Source organism: Drosophila erecta, unplaced genomic scaffold, assembly GCF_003286155.1.
Source record: "Drosophila erecta strain 14021-0224.00,06,07 unplaced genomic scaffold, DereRS2 tig00000092-arrow-pilon, whole genome shotgun sequence".
NCBI lineage: Eukaryota > Metazoa > Arthropoda > Insecta > Diptera > Drosophilidae > Drosophila > Drosophila erecta.
In genome coordinates this window covers 2,825,569-2,838,927 of record NW_020825207.1, presented here as the reverse complement: position 1 = coordinate 2,838,927, position 13,359 = coordinate 2,825,569, and the positions used below count along the sequence as shown (strand labels likewise).

Below are 13,359 nucleotides of genomic sequence, written 5' to 3'. Positions count from 1 at the left end.
TAGTATCAATCGACTGGGATGTCCTTACATTTTATACCATTAAATAATGGTATTAATAAGAAATTGCCACAGGTCTCTTGTAAACTAGTCAGCTGTTGTAGAAATATTTATTAACCTTTACCAAGCCCCATACAAAATAAGTCCTACTTCCCCGCCCCTGGAGCCCTGGGATTGGGCTCGATGCGCACTAGTTGCTTGTGCTGGCCAATCATGTGCTCGATGTGGTTGCACTCGCGGAGATGACCCTTGAACTCATCCAGAGTCTGGTATAGCACCGGATAGAGAGCGGGCAGGAGGCCATGATCCAGGGTCGGGAAGAGATGGTGAAGCACATGGTCGCCAAAGTGGGTGAGCACCAGGAACTGCGACCACTTGAGATCCCCGCGATCGATAATGGTGTCCACCTGGAAGAGACCCCAGTCGCGATCCTCACGGTTGGCATCGCCCTCGTGATAGATTTCCGGATCGTGATGCGCCGCATTCAGACCAATCACACAGAAGCTAAAGCTGGCGATCGACGTCATCGCGAGCCACTGGCGCACGCAGATCCAAACGCCTAGAGATCCCCCGGTTCCCAGGTATATGGCAATGGGTATGCTCAGCGGCAGTAGGTCGTGCCAGTAGAGGATGTTGGTGTGACGCAGCGAATAGAAAATACTGCAATATCAATCAATCAAGAGATCACTGATTACACTTTGTTTACGATGCCCGGCTCGATCACACACTCACCGTGTGCCCATTTGTATGAAGAAGGCGAGGGCATAGGCCACCGGCTCCGTGACCCAGGACACATAACGCATCAACTTGCTCTTGATGTGCGGATTGGGCACCCAGCACAGCAAGGGCTCAAACATGGACAGCTCCAGATCGAAATACGAATTGGGGTAGATGTGGTGGGACAGCGCATGGGACACCCGCCAGGCGGCAAAGTTCATCAGGCCCAGGTTGAAGGCGTACATCTGCCAGTTGTCCCGACGATGGAAGTAGTTGTGGGACACGATCACCGTCCAGCAGAGGGCCACACCCGCCAGGACCAGGGCCAGAAGGCTGTTGTATCTGGCACTGGCAATGCCAAACAGGTAGAGCGACACAATCAGTCCCAGGTGGATGAGCTAAATGGAAGGTCTATTAATTTAGCATAAGTACAACCATAAACTTGGAAAATGATGTTTTGATTATCGTTTTACAATGCAAATTGAATACAAATGAGGCATATTATTAGTGCTGCGACACGTGAAATGTAAGATTAGATGTTTTTAGTAAGTAATAAATTTGTTTACGGGTCGGGAGGTTCTACTTCCTATCAATATGTAAGTGATAAGCATTACTTGACTGATATGAAATGAAAACTAAGGCACGCCCATTTTCTCAGATTAACACTCACATCACTCTTCTTTTTCGGCCGCTTGTCTATGGTCTTCAGCTGCTCGCGGACTCGCTCCTTTAGAGTCTTGTAGAAACCTCCCTCCTCCAGGGTCAGGGTGTAGATCCTGGGCTCAGCCGCATCCCTCACCTTGTATTTGGCGATCATCTTCTCGGGAGCCGTGGTCAGATGGTGTGCCTCAAAGGCCTCGGTTATGTCGGTGCCCTTGGTCTCACGAATCCAGAAGGGACCGCCTGGATGCTTCTCAATGAACGTGGTGAAGTCATAGATGCCATCGTGGATGCGCCAAAGTCCTTCGGCTCGATCGTCCTGCCGCTTGCCCTTTTGCCAGCTGTGTGTGGTGATAAGGGCCGAGTTTCGGTATGTGGGAAACTTGGTGGCAATGCCGCTCTTCTTCCACTCCTCGATTACCATATTGCCGAGTCCTTTTGATCCTTGCAACACCGATCCGAGCACCTTTCGGCTGGGATTCCAACGACTAACTGAACGGCACCGGCAGTGGTCCATTTATTTTATGCGTAGTGCGAATCTCTTTAGATTATATAAACCGAAAATCGAGATTTCTAAAAAACGTTTCCATATTGATAAGGCGTCGCTCTTATCAGCAGAGTGTATTTATTTATTACGTGAAGTCTCTCGCAGTGGGCAAGTCCAGCCCCACATGGGCGAACCGCCCAGACTTGGGCGACAATAGGTCAGTGCGGTGGTCATACATATGTAGATTGATATGATATAGCAGCAGTTTGAGGCAGTTTTCTAGCCGAAAGCAATCATCGGCCTTTGAGATTGCTGGGGGTAGTCCTATCCTTAAGAGCGCCAACAACATGGCTATGCATTTGGCGCTTGATTCCATCTTTCCTTTTTCGTAAAACATAAATAATATCAAGCTAAGGATAAAAAGTTGTATATTTGTTGAGCCGAGTTCTGAACTTTGGAAAGACTATACTACTGGTCTACTATACTAAGTATTCTCTGAATACTAGGGTTTTGTTATCATGGCTATGCATTTGGTGCTTGAGTTCATCTTTATTTTTCTCGTAAAACGTAAATAATATCAAGCTAAGGATAAATGTTATACTTTATAAGCCGAGTTCTGACCTATGGCCTATTCTGGCCATGCTACTGGTCCTACTACACTAATGAGTAAGTGTGCTCTGAATACCATATACATATTATTTCATTCGACCGATAAGAAGTGAGAGCGACTGAGCGAAGAGCTTTCAATCGACGATACTGATACTCTCGCATCGGAGCTTTACTAATTGATCGAGCGAGTGTGATACGAAGACAAAAGCCGAGCGGCGATCCAAATAAAAGTTTAGTAGGCGCTACGTAAACAAACTTTGCGGTTGGTTGGTCTGCATCTGGGGTGTCCAGAACGACCAGTTTTGTCGGTGGGTACTAAGATGAACTTGGAAATCAAACAGCTAGTTATCAGCAACGATTAAGCACTAGCGATCAAGGTGCTTCTGGGGCTAAAATAAACTCCATTTATCGGTGTACATCAGTGATTGACAAGGAGTGCACAAAATGACGCCCAATGTTAAGGACGGTGGGGCCTGGAAAGTATCGGGAATATCGAGGAATTATCCGAGTTATCGCAAGCATCTTCCGATTACCAGTGAAAGGTTTGCATTTGATATACCCACAAATCACGAATTAAATACTCATTTGTCAATTATCTCTTGCTCAGCTGGCTGGAGGGAAAAAGTGTGGATGACGAGGCCGAAGGTCTTTGGCGCATAAACAACAAGCTCTACGACTTAAGCGAGTTTGCAGCTCGCCATCCGGGTGGTTCTTCTTGGATTGAGTGCACCAAAGGCACGGATATCACCGAGCCCTTCGAGTCACATCACATCGAGGAGCGAGCTCGGGAAATGCTGAGCAAATTCGAAGTGCGACAGGCTGCGAGGCCCAGGAACTACAAGTTTACACTGAAAGAAAATGGTTTCTACATGACACTGAAGCGGCGAGTGCGTGAAAAGTTACGGAAGATCGATTACTCCCCCACTAAGAAAACAGAGGTATTGTTGTGGTTCCTCTGAATGGGTTCCTTGACAACAGATATTGGTCTTGAGGAGCTACGAAATAAGTTCCTTTGCTTGTTCCCCAAGAGATACTTATTGTTCTATAATCTTGCAGTTTCTCCATCTTGGTATCTTGGCGTCCGTCTTCCTCTTTAGTTGGGCAGGCACAGCTCTGGACTCATGGATCTTGAAGGGCTTAGCTGGATTGGCCCTTTGCTGGGTGGCCACCTCGACCCACAATTATTTCCATCAACGGGACAGTTGGCGCATGTACACTTTTAACCTGACCATGATGAACTTCCGGAACTGGCGAATTTCTCACGCCCTATCACACCATGTTTACGCTAATTCTCTACATGACCTGGAGATGTCCATGTTTGAGCCGTTCCTTTGCTGGATTCCGGATCGTCATTATGCCAGTAAAACACAGCGATTGATCTCCGTGCTCATCAGTCCGGTGGTATACGTAGTCCTGTTTCAAGAACAGTTTCTCATACGGTGAGTGACTGAATTGGTTACAAATTACTAAAGTCACTAATTGGTGGCATTTTATTGTAGTTTGGTCCTCTCCCTGACTAAAAGAAACGTTCTGCACTGGGATGATCTCATTGGATTCAGTCTGCCCACCTTTATATATTTATCCACTGGTGTTGACCTGCTGAGTGCACTTATCAGCTGGCAAATAATTATAGCGGTTGGGAGCTTCATCTTCGGATTTATTGGTCTCACTGCTGCCCATCATGATCCTCGCATTCTGCACGATGGGGATGCCCAACGAGAGGACTTCGATTGGGGTCTTTATCAGATGGACACGATCATCGATCGCGGAGACATCAAGTGGTCGGATCTCCTGGTGCTCACCCACTTTGGGGAGCACGCTCTGCATCACCTATTTCCCACACTGGACCATGGAGTGCTAAAGCATCTGTATCCTGAGCTGAGAAAAACATTGAAGGAGTTCGACGTGGAACTGCGTGAGATCAATCACTGGAGTCACATCAAGGGTCAAAATCAGCAATTGCTTAGAATAGCAAAGAATCCACTTCCACCGGGTAGTAAAAAGCTAAAGTAGGCGGGGCTATAATGATAACTAGGGAGGGAAATGGCTTAAACATTTTATAATACCAAATAATTATGTCTTATATTGGCCAAAGTCTAGATATACAAAGATAGGTATATTAAATAAAATGTGGTTAAACAGAAGTTGATTTTCTCTTATAAACAACTTGTTTACCTGTCAAAACAATACATGCTCTTATCAAAAAAAAACTTGGTTAAGAGCACTTTACTCATTTTCGCTTTTAAGTCGTTTGTTACGCATAATTACAATTATATTTATGGTTGGGTTTATGATCTGCTTTATAGACCATTAACCACGTTTGATATTTTCATATTTTATAAGGTGAGAGATCAGTAAGTAGGTGTTATGAAAATGTAACTATTTTATTTGTGATAGTAAAATTAGTTATGTAAAACATTGTTCGCATCTTAAAAAATGTAAATGTAATACAACTCTCTTTTGGTGAAATGTAAAAATAATTTTGTTTTAATCCGTATTTGAATACTTTTGGCGCCCAAATTAAATAAGCAAAGAGAGGGGTTAGATATTTAAGAGCAGGTAAATATGAGTACCAAGAGAATAAATTGACAATGTCTACCATTAAACAGTACCTTTTATTTTAAGCAGTTAAAAATCAAATTAAAATTTATTGCACTTGTGGCTAAATTTTGTAATACCCAATGTAAAAGGTCCTATCAAGGAACTTAAACCATTAGATGGCAGATAACCGACACACTTAAGAGAAGAGTTTATGCGGATGATTAAGAGCTTTAGAAGAGAGTATTGTTCGGAATCGAAGGGAGTTGATCAGCAAACCAGATAAGCACAAGCACCAGTTTTCAAGCCATAAATAGGTATACGCACACTCAATTCCTTTTAGTTTTTATTTTGACAGTGGCCAGAGAGGTTAGACGAAAAATGCTCAAAATGATTGGGATGCGCTGCGTACTTGTGTTGCTACTCGGAGTGGTGGCCACCACCCAGGGAGCCAACATTTTGGGGCTCTTCAGCAGCCACAGTCCGTCGCATCTCATAATCCACATGTCGGTGGCCAAGGCACTGGTGGAGGCTGGACACAATGTGACCGTGGTGTCCATGCTGCAGCCCAAGGTGATGCACAAGGACATCCACCTGATTGTGGTGCCGATGAAGGAGGAGCAGGAACGCATCATGGAAGGCCAAATGACTGAAATGGCCGGGCAGAAGAACTCACTTGTCAGCACTATGCATCGCCTTCTCACCAGCATGGATGTCATGATCAATGCCCAGGCGGAGCTCCTCTCTGACCCACGGTTCCAGCGCATTTACGAGACCAAATTCGATTTGATGATTTTGGGTTACTTCATCAACGACTTTCAACTGGGGGTCGCCCACAAGCTAAAGGTGCCGGTAATCATTGATTGGATGTCGGCACCTGTTCCGGCAATCGATATGTATACGGGTAATCCCTCGGAGATGTCCTACGTTCCAGTCATGGGAACTGTGGCCACGCACCCCATGGGCATCCTAAAGCGAGCTGAGAACCTGGTGAAATCCCTGTTTTTCGACTTTATATTTGTTGTGTTTGATTACAAGTTGACACGCATTTATGGTGAGGTCTTTCCGGAAAAAGACATGCCATCTTTGAAGCAGTTGAGGAAGAACATCTCCATGGCCTTTGTCGGCTCCCACTTAATCAGTGAAGGACCTATTCGACCCCTGGTGCCTGCCGTTATCGAAATCGGTGGCATACAAGTGAAGGATAAGCCGGATCCGCTGCCTCAGGATATCGATCAGTTCCTAAGCAAGTCCAAGCAAGGTGCTGTCTTTCTCTCCCTCGGCTCCAATATCAAGAGCTCCACTGTCAGGCCAGAAATTGTGCAGACCATCTTCAAGGTCCTGTCTGGACTCAAGGAGAACGTTATCTGGAAATGGGAGGACTTGGAGAACACACCCGGTAACGCCTCCAATATCCTTTATAAGAACTGGCTGCCCCAAGATGATATACTGGCCCATCCAAACACGAAACTCTTTATCACACACGCGGGAAAGGGCGGCATTACGGAGGCCCAATACCATGGCGTGCCCATGGTGGCTTTGCCAATCTTTGGAGATCAGCCCGCAAACGCTGCAGTGATGGAGAAATCTGGTTATGGCCTGGCACTGGACCTGCTGTCCATAACGGAGGACAGTCTAAGGGATGCCGTGAAAGAGGTTCTTGAAAATCAAAAGTACAGACAGGCTATCGGCCAATTCTCCTCGCTGTACAGAGATCGACCCTTGACCGCCAAGCAGTCGGTGGTCTTCTGGACCGAGTACATCCTGAGACACCATGGAGCACCCAACTTGCAGAGTCCAGCGGTGCACATGAATTTCATACAGCTTAACAATCTGGATATTTACGCCTTGATTCTGACGATTTTGGTCTTATTGGGGCTTCTTACCCGACTAGTTGCGAAAATCGTGTGGAACAAATTTGGGGGAAAGGCAAGGATTTCGCAGACGAAAAAGAAGCAATAAATACTGACACTATCACCTAAAGTTAACAATTATATTTCATTGTTTTGGCAACATTTTAAAATTATACCAAACATGTATTTCATAATTAACCCTATTCCTTATTACGAAATTTCTCATGCTACCTCACTATTACGCTGGTATTGAGTTATCAATATCGCTGCAAAGATTACTTGTTGGCCTAGTCACTTGTTTATTTGGGACAACTTTATCGCTAAGCTCATTTAAGAATAAAATCGACAAAGAATAATAAAAAATTTATTTAGCAAATATTAATGAGAGATGATTGTGCACTTTTAACTAGAGAACGCTGCAGTGAAGTTCCTCGACTATCAGATACCACTTATTTAGCAAGCGGGGAGTGCGAGGGAGAAATTCTTTTTAAACTGGCAAGGCAGATGTGAAAATGACAAAACTCTAAAAATGTTTTAAGGGGTACATATGCAAGTCCTTACCAATTTGGTTTACTGATTAGACAATAAATGTACCATTTTTACCATTTAATCGTGACTCAGGCTGCAGATACGCAGTCTGCCCAAAACCTTTGCGATAGCGATAATCTTATAGCACTTGGGCAGTCTGCTTGAAAAGAGCCTAGGCAGACTTCCCCGATTTGCCCAGTCACTACCGCGCAGCGAAAGCAACAAACCTATATCAATTGCTGTTCTATAATTACCTTTCCCACAGTGAGGTTTCCATCAGACCCACAGTACCTCCATCGATTGAAATTGGCGGAATTCAAGAAAAGGAGCAGGCTGATTCTCTGCCCAAGGAATTGGCCTAGTTTCTCGATAAGAAGGATATTTTTTAGTCTAGGAACTAATGTGCTGATTTTTTAGATTTTTAATTTGAATAAATTAAACAAAAAGTAAAGGCTCTTTTTGTATTTTTTCAGGAAGCTCTTTCTTTAATAAACACTGATTATGGTACAGAGTACTGTAGAGATAATACATTTGCCGGAAAGCATGAGTCCGCAGAAAACATTCATTGCTTATTGCTTTGGGCATGTACATAATACTTGTACTTGTGAAATGATAAAGGCAAAGGCCGTTGAAATAATTCAATTGCAATTACTTGTGACATCTTAAATCATGTTTAACCAACTCAGAATTGGAATTCAAATTCCAAATTTTGCGATATAAGCTCAAAAGATACAATTTGTTATTTATTCACTTGAACCTAACCCTTAGATACGAATTAGATGACTTGACTGGGGTAATTAACTACAGCAACCCGTGTTGTTATCTGTGACCTGCATTTATGCATTTATATATATATATATATATATATATATGTACCTTTTTTTCCTTAAGCTGATGTCATGCACCTTACACAACCGGACAGTTAATGAAACAGCAACAATGATTCCCAGACCTAGAACAACACTCGCTCAACAGGTTGCTTGAGCATTCATTCCCATGTTCTCGCACAGCGATTATTTTTAGAGACCTCCCGATCGGGTTTTCTCTTCTCTCGAGAACTTTATATCTCATCGGTTCATTCCAAATCGGATTGAATTCAATTCTCAGTGATTCGAGCGGCAGCGAGGCAGCGCGTGCCGAACGCGTATTGTTTTCCAAATTGTTTCATAAATTATTCGAATGGCGCATACGGGTCTCTCTATATAAACGAGGTATTTAAATATCTAAATAGTTGTTGTGTTGTGGCCATTAAGGGAGAGCGAAACCTAATGAAGTAATAGTTAACCTACAAGTTGACATTGACATTGTCACAAGGTTGCACTTTAACCCACGTAATTGCAGTCGCCAAACATTTTGAAAATAGGAAATAGTGAATTTTTAAAAACAGCATTTTTCCGGATTACTCAAATGTACATATATGTATAAATATATACCTTTCAAATAAGTGGACACATTATAAGTGGAAATATTTTAGGATTTATCAATTATAATACATATTTGTACAATTTTGTTTCCTAATGACCAAATAGATGTTGTGATGTAGACATTTAATTAAAGTCAAGCTGATCTGAGCAGCTCAATTAATTGGAAATATAACAAGATAAAACGCTATAGTCGACTATCAGATACCCATTACTCAGCTAGTGGAAGTGCAAACGAGAAATTTCAATATTTTCTTGAATTTCAGTAAAAATTGGGGAAAAAATGATAAAATGGAAAAAACATTTTTTTAAAGTGCTTAGGGGTATGCCACTTCAAAATCCGATTAAGATAAGTTCAGGTATGGAGATTAGAACTTCAGCCTGAGGGCCTTTTTTCCCTTTTTTTTCGATTTCACAACATCATACATCAGAAAAATTACAAAAAATTAAAAAAAAAAAATTTTTTTAATTTGAATGCAGATTTTTAGAGAATTGCGCCAGAAACATTTAGAGGTATGCCACTTCAAAATCCGATTAAGATTAGTTGAGTTATGGAGTATAGAACTTCAGCCTCAGGGCCTTTTTTCCCTTTTTTTGGATTTCTACAACATCATACATCAGAAAAATGACAAAAATATTAAAAAAAAAAATTTTTTTAATTTGAATGCAGATTTTTAGAGAATTGCGCCAGAAACATTTAGAGGTATGCCACTTCAAAATCCGATTAAGATTAGTTGAGTTATGGAGTATAGAACTTCAGCCTGAGGGCCTTTTTTCCCTTTTTTTGGATTTCTACAACATCATACATCAGAAAAATGACAAAAATATTAAAAAAAAAAAATTTTTTTAATTTGAATGCAGACTTTTAGAGAATCGCGCCAGAAACATTTAGAGGTATGCCACTTCAAAATCCGATTAAGATAAGTTGAGTTATGGAGTATAGAACTTCAGCCTGAGGGCCTTTTTTCCCTTTTTTTGGATTTCTACAACATCATACATCAGAAAAATTACAAAAATATTAAAAAAAAAAAATTTTTTTAATTTGAATGCAGATTTTTAGAGAATTGCGCCAGAAACATTTAGAGGTATGCCACTTCAAAATCCGATTAAGATTAGTTGAGTTATGGAGTATAGAACTTCAGCCTGAGGGCCTTTTTTCCCTTTTTTTGGATTTCTACAACATCATACATCAGAAAAATGACAAAAATATTTTTAAAAAAAAATTTTTTTAATTTGAATGCAGATTTTTAGAGAATTGCGCCAGAAACATTTAGAGGTATGCCACTTCAAAATCCGATTAAGATTAGTTGAGTTATGGAGTATAGAACTTCAGCCTGAGGGCCTTTTTTCCCTTTTTTTGGATTTCTACAACATCATACATCAGAAAAATGACAAAAATATTTAAAAAAAAAAATTTTTTTAATTTGAATGCAGATTTTTAGAGAATCGCGCCAGAAACATTTAGAGGTATGCCACTTCAAAATCCGATTAAGATAAGTTGAGTTATGGAGTATAGATCTTCAGCCCTGGGACATTTTTTTAATTTTTTGAATTTCTACAACATCATACATCAGAAAAATGACAAAAATATTAAAAAAAAAAATTTTTTTAATTTGAATGCAGATTTTTAGAGAATTGCGCCAGAAACATTTAGAGGTATGCCACTTCAAAATCCGATTAAGATTAGTTGAGTTATGGAGTATAGATCTTCAGCCTGAGGGCCTTTTTTCCCTTTTTTTGGATTTCTACAACATTATACATCAGAAAAATGACAAAAATATTAAAAAAAAAAAAAAATTTTAATTTGAATGCAGATTTTTAGAGAATTGCGCCAGAAACATTTAGAGGTATGCCACTTCAAATTCCGATTAAGATTAGTTGAGTTATGGAGTATAGAACTTCAGCCGTGGGACATTTTTTAATTTTTTGAATTTCTACAACATCATACATCAGAAAAATGACAAAAATATTTAAAAAAAAAAATTTTTTTAATTTGAATGCAGATTTTTAGAGAATCGCGCCAGAAACATTTAGAGGTATGCCACTTCAAAATCCGATCAAGATAAGTTGAGTTATGGAGTATAGAACTTCAGACTTAGGTCATTTCTGAATTATTTTGAATTTCTACACTATAATAATCAGAAAAATTAAAAAAAATTAAAAAAAAAATAAATTTTTAAATTTGAATGCAGATTTTTAGAGAATATATATACTTAATATGGGCCGAAACGGTTTTTTCTGCCTGTTATATACTTTTCAATGAATCTAGTACGCACTTTAACTCTACGAGTAACGGGTATAAAAACTAGAAGAGAATGTGTTGCTTCTCGTAATAATTTACATTAAACATGTTTTGTTTTCTATCACTTAACCCTTAAAATAGTTTTTAAAAACATATAGGTTTCATATAACCTAGTCCTAGGTAGAAGACAACGTTTACTAATCTTATGACAATGAAGTAAATTTCCATAAAATGTATGCTACTGAATAGAAATACACGTGCATTTGCAGAATAAACTATCGAAGATATCTTATCAGTTCGCCGTTATCGCCCAAGCCCACTGAGTATAAGATAGTCGCCGGCTTCTTGGTTTCACTTCAGTTTTCACCTGTACTTGGACTTGAACGGAGCGAGTCATGACGCAAAACCGGAGCACTTGGATTGGTTGCAGCTTGGGCGGCCTCTTGGTCGCCCTATTGGCCCTGCAATCGATGCCCCAGGGCACGGAGGGAGCCAACATCCTGGGCGTCTTCACCAGCTACAGTCCGTCGCACTTCATCGTGCACATGTCCATCATGAAGACGCTGGCTGAGAAGGGTCACAACGTGACCGTCGTCTCCTCTGTCCCTCCCAAAGTCACCCACAAGAGCATTAAGCACATTGTGATTCCAATGAGTGCCGAAGATGAGAAAACTATCAGCGATGGCATGTCTTTGATGGCCAAGGAGAAGCCCTCGATCTGGAACACCATGATATCGATCTTCAGCTCGTTAGCCCTGATCATTGATAAGCAGGTGGACGTTTTGGAGGATCCGCGCTTCCAGGAGCTCTATCTGAACAAGGGCAACAAGTTTGACGTGGTCTTCGTGGGATTCTTCTTTAACACGTATCAAGTGGCGTTGGGTGCCCGGTTCAATTGCCCCGTTATAGTTTCCTGGTCGGGCCCACCAATGATGATGGTCAACGAGGTACTGGGTAATCCCGAGCTGTCCAGTGTTCCCCAAATGCATATCTCTACGTCCCACGGGCAGCCTATGAATTTCCAGCAGCGAATGCAGAACTTTGTCGGCACCTTGGGATTCAATGTGCTCAGCTTCTTCCTGGAACACAAATACAACAAGTTCTATGAGTGAGTCCTAATCGCTTGATTAAATCCAATGTTTAATTATAAAATATAATGCAATGCCCTTTTTTCAGGCGCCTTTGGGGCAATGACAAGTCAATACCCACTTTTGAGCAGGCCAAGAAGAACGTCTCTCTGGCGTTTTTCAATAGCCATGGCATCAGCGAAGGTCCCATCCGTCCGAATGTGCCTGCAGTAATTGAAATTGGAGGCATCCAGGTGAAGAGGCAGGCAGATCCCCTGCCGGAGGACATAAAGGAGTTCTTGGAGAAGGGAAAGCACGGAGCCATCCTCTTCAGCTTGGGTTCCAACTTGAAGGGCGAACATATCCAGCCCGAAGTGGTGCAAACCATATTCAAGGGATTGAGCAGCCTCAAGCAGCAGGTGATCTGGAAGTGGGAGGATCCGAAGAAAACGCCCGGCAAGGCGGCTAACATACTCTACAAGAAGTGGCTGCCCCAGGACGATATCCTGGCCCATCCCAAGATCAAGCTGTTCATCACCCATGCGGGCAAGGGAGGCGTGGCTGAGGCCCAGTATCATGGCGTGCCCATGCTGGCGCTACCCGTCTTTGCCGATCAGCCGGGAAATGCCGATAAGCTGGTGGCCAGTGGATATGGCCTGCAGCTGCCGCTGGCCACCCTGGATGTGGATGAGTTTAAGGCATCCATTAAGGAGGTCATCGACAATCCCAAATACGCAAATACCTTGAAGAGCTTCTCGCAGCTCTACCGTGATCGTCCTATGAGTCCTCACGAATCGGTGGTCTACTGGACGGAGTACGTGCTCCGCCATCATGGTGCCGCTCACATGCAGAGTCCTTTGGTTCGCATGAACTTCATTGCCAGCCATAATCTGGACTTATATATCATCGCCGCCTTGGTGCTCTACATTGTCTTCCTTATCAACAAGATCGTATGGAAATTTGTGTGGCGTAAATTGTTTGGCAAATCGAACAAAGCTTCTCAGAAGAAGAAGGTGAAGAAGCAGTAGTTTGTAAATATATCATTTTTAAATGTTTTATACTTAAATAATTTTAAAAATTAAAAATTTTTAAAACCGCTCCTGTAGCGGTTAACGAAACGGTGACGAAATTCGGTTATCAATAACCAGCTCATAATCATCATAAACTGCCGACTATCTTAGCCGTAAAAAAGCCATATCACCTTTAAACCAGTTACCTACAAGCAACGGTTTGGAATTGT

The 13,359-nt window shown here is 41.8% G+C and overlaps 4 protein-coding genes across 5 annotated transcripts; 3 read left to right on the top strand and 1 right to left on the bottom strand.

The window, feature by feature from the left end:
- Nucleotides 1–75: 75 nt before the first annotated feature.
- On the bottom strand, nt 76–1,890 carry LOC6547750 (cytochrome b5-related protein). The gene is made up of 3 exons (XM_001976223.3): nt 1,385–1,890; nt 730–1,112; nt 76–657 (listed from the first exon to the last, which is right to left on the bottom strand). Exons 1-3 carry the CDS (start codon nt 1,796–1,798, stop codon nt 144–146), a joined length of 1,311 nt encoding a protein of 436 aa, XP_001976259.3. The 5' UTR covers nt 1,799–1,890; the 3' UTR covers nt 76–143.
- A 795-nt stretch (nt 1,891–2,685) lies between these two features.
- Nucleotides 2,686–5,076, top strand: LOC6547751 (cytochrome b5-related protein). 2 transcript variants are annotated; one of them, XM_026979937.1, is made up of 5 exons: nt 2,697–2,778; nt 2,834–3,012; nt 3,078–3,408; nt 3,527–3,909; nt 3,970–5,076. In XM_026979937.1, the coding sequence occupies exons 2-5, from the start codon at nt 2,915–2,917 to the stop codon at nt 4,481–4,483; spliced, it is 1,326 nt and encodes a 441-aa protein (XP_026835738.1). In that variant the 5' UTR covers nt 2,697–2,778; nt 2,834–2,914; the 3' UTR covers nt 4,484–5,076. The 2 variants fall into 2 exon arrangements, with proteins under 2 accessions (XP_001976260.1, XP_026835738.1); XM_001976224.3 differs by having other exon boundaries at nt 2,686–3,012.
- Nucleotides 5,077–5,354: 278 nt separating this feature from the next.
- LOC6547752 (UDP-glucuronosyltransferase 1-6) lies at nt 5,355–7,237 on the top strand. Its single transcript, XM_001976225.3, has one exon. The coding sequence runs from the start codon at nt 5,390–5,392 to the stop codon at nt 6,968–6,970; it is 1,581 nt and encodes a 526-aa protein (XP_001976261.2). The 5' UTR covers nt 5,355–5,389; the 3' UTR covers nt 6,971–7,237.
- A 1,227-nt stretch (nt 7,238–8,464) lies between these two features.
- On the top strand, nt 8,465–13,237 carry LOC6547627 (UDP-glucuronosyltransferase 2B15). The gene is made up of 3 exons (XM_001976226.3): nt 8,465–8,600; nt 11,322–12,160; nt 12,229–13,237. Exons 2-3 carry the CDS (start codon nt 11,448–11,450, stop codon nt 13,145–13,147), a joined length of 1,632 nt encoding a protein of 543 aa, XP_001976262.1. The 5' UTR covers nt 8,465–8,600; nt 11,322–11,447; the 3' UTR covers nt 13,148–13,237.
- The last annotated feature ends 122 nt before the right edge of the window (nt 13,238–13,359 follow it).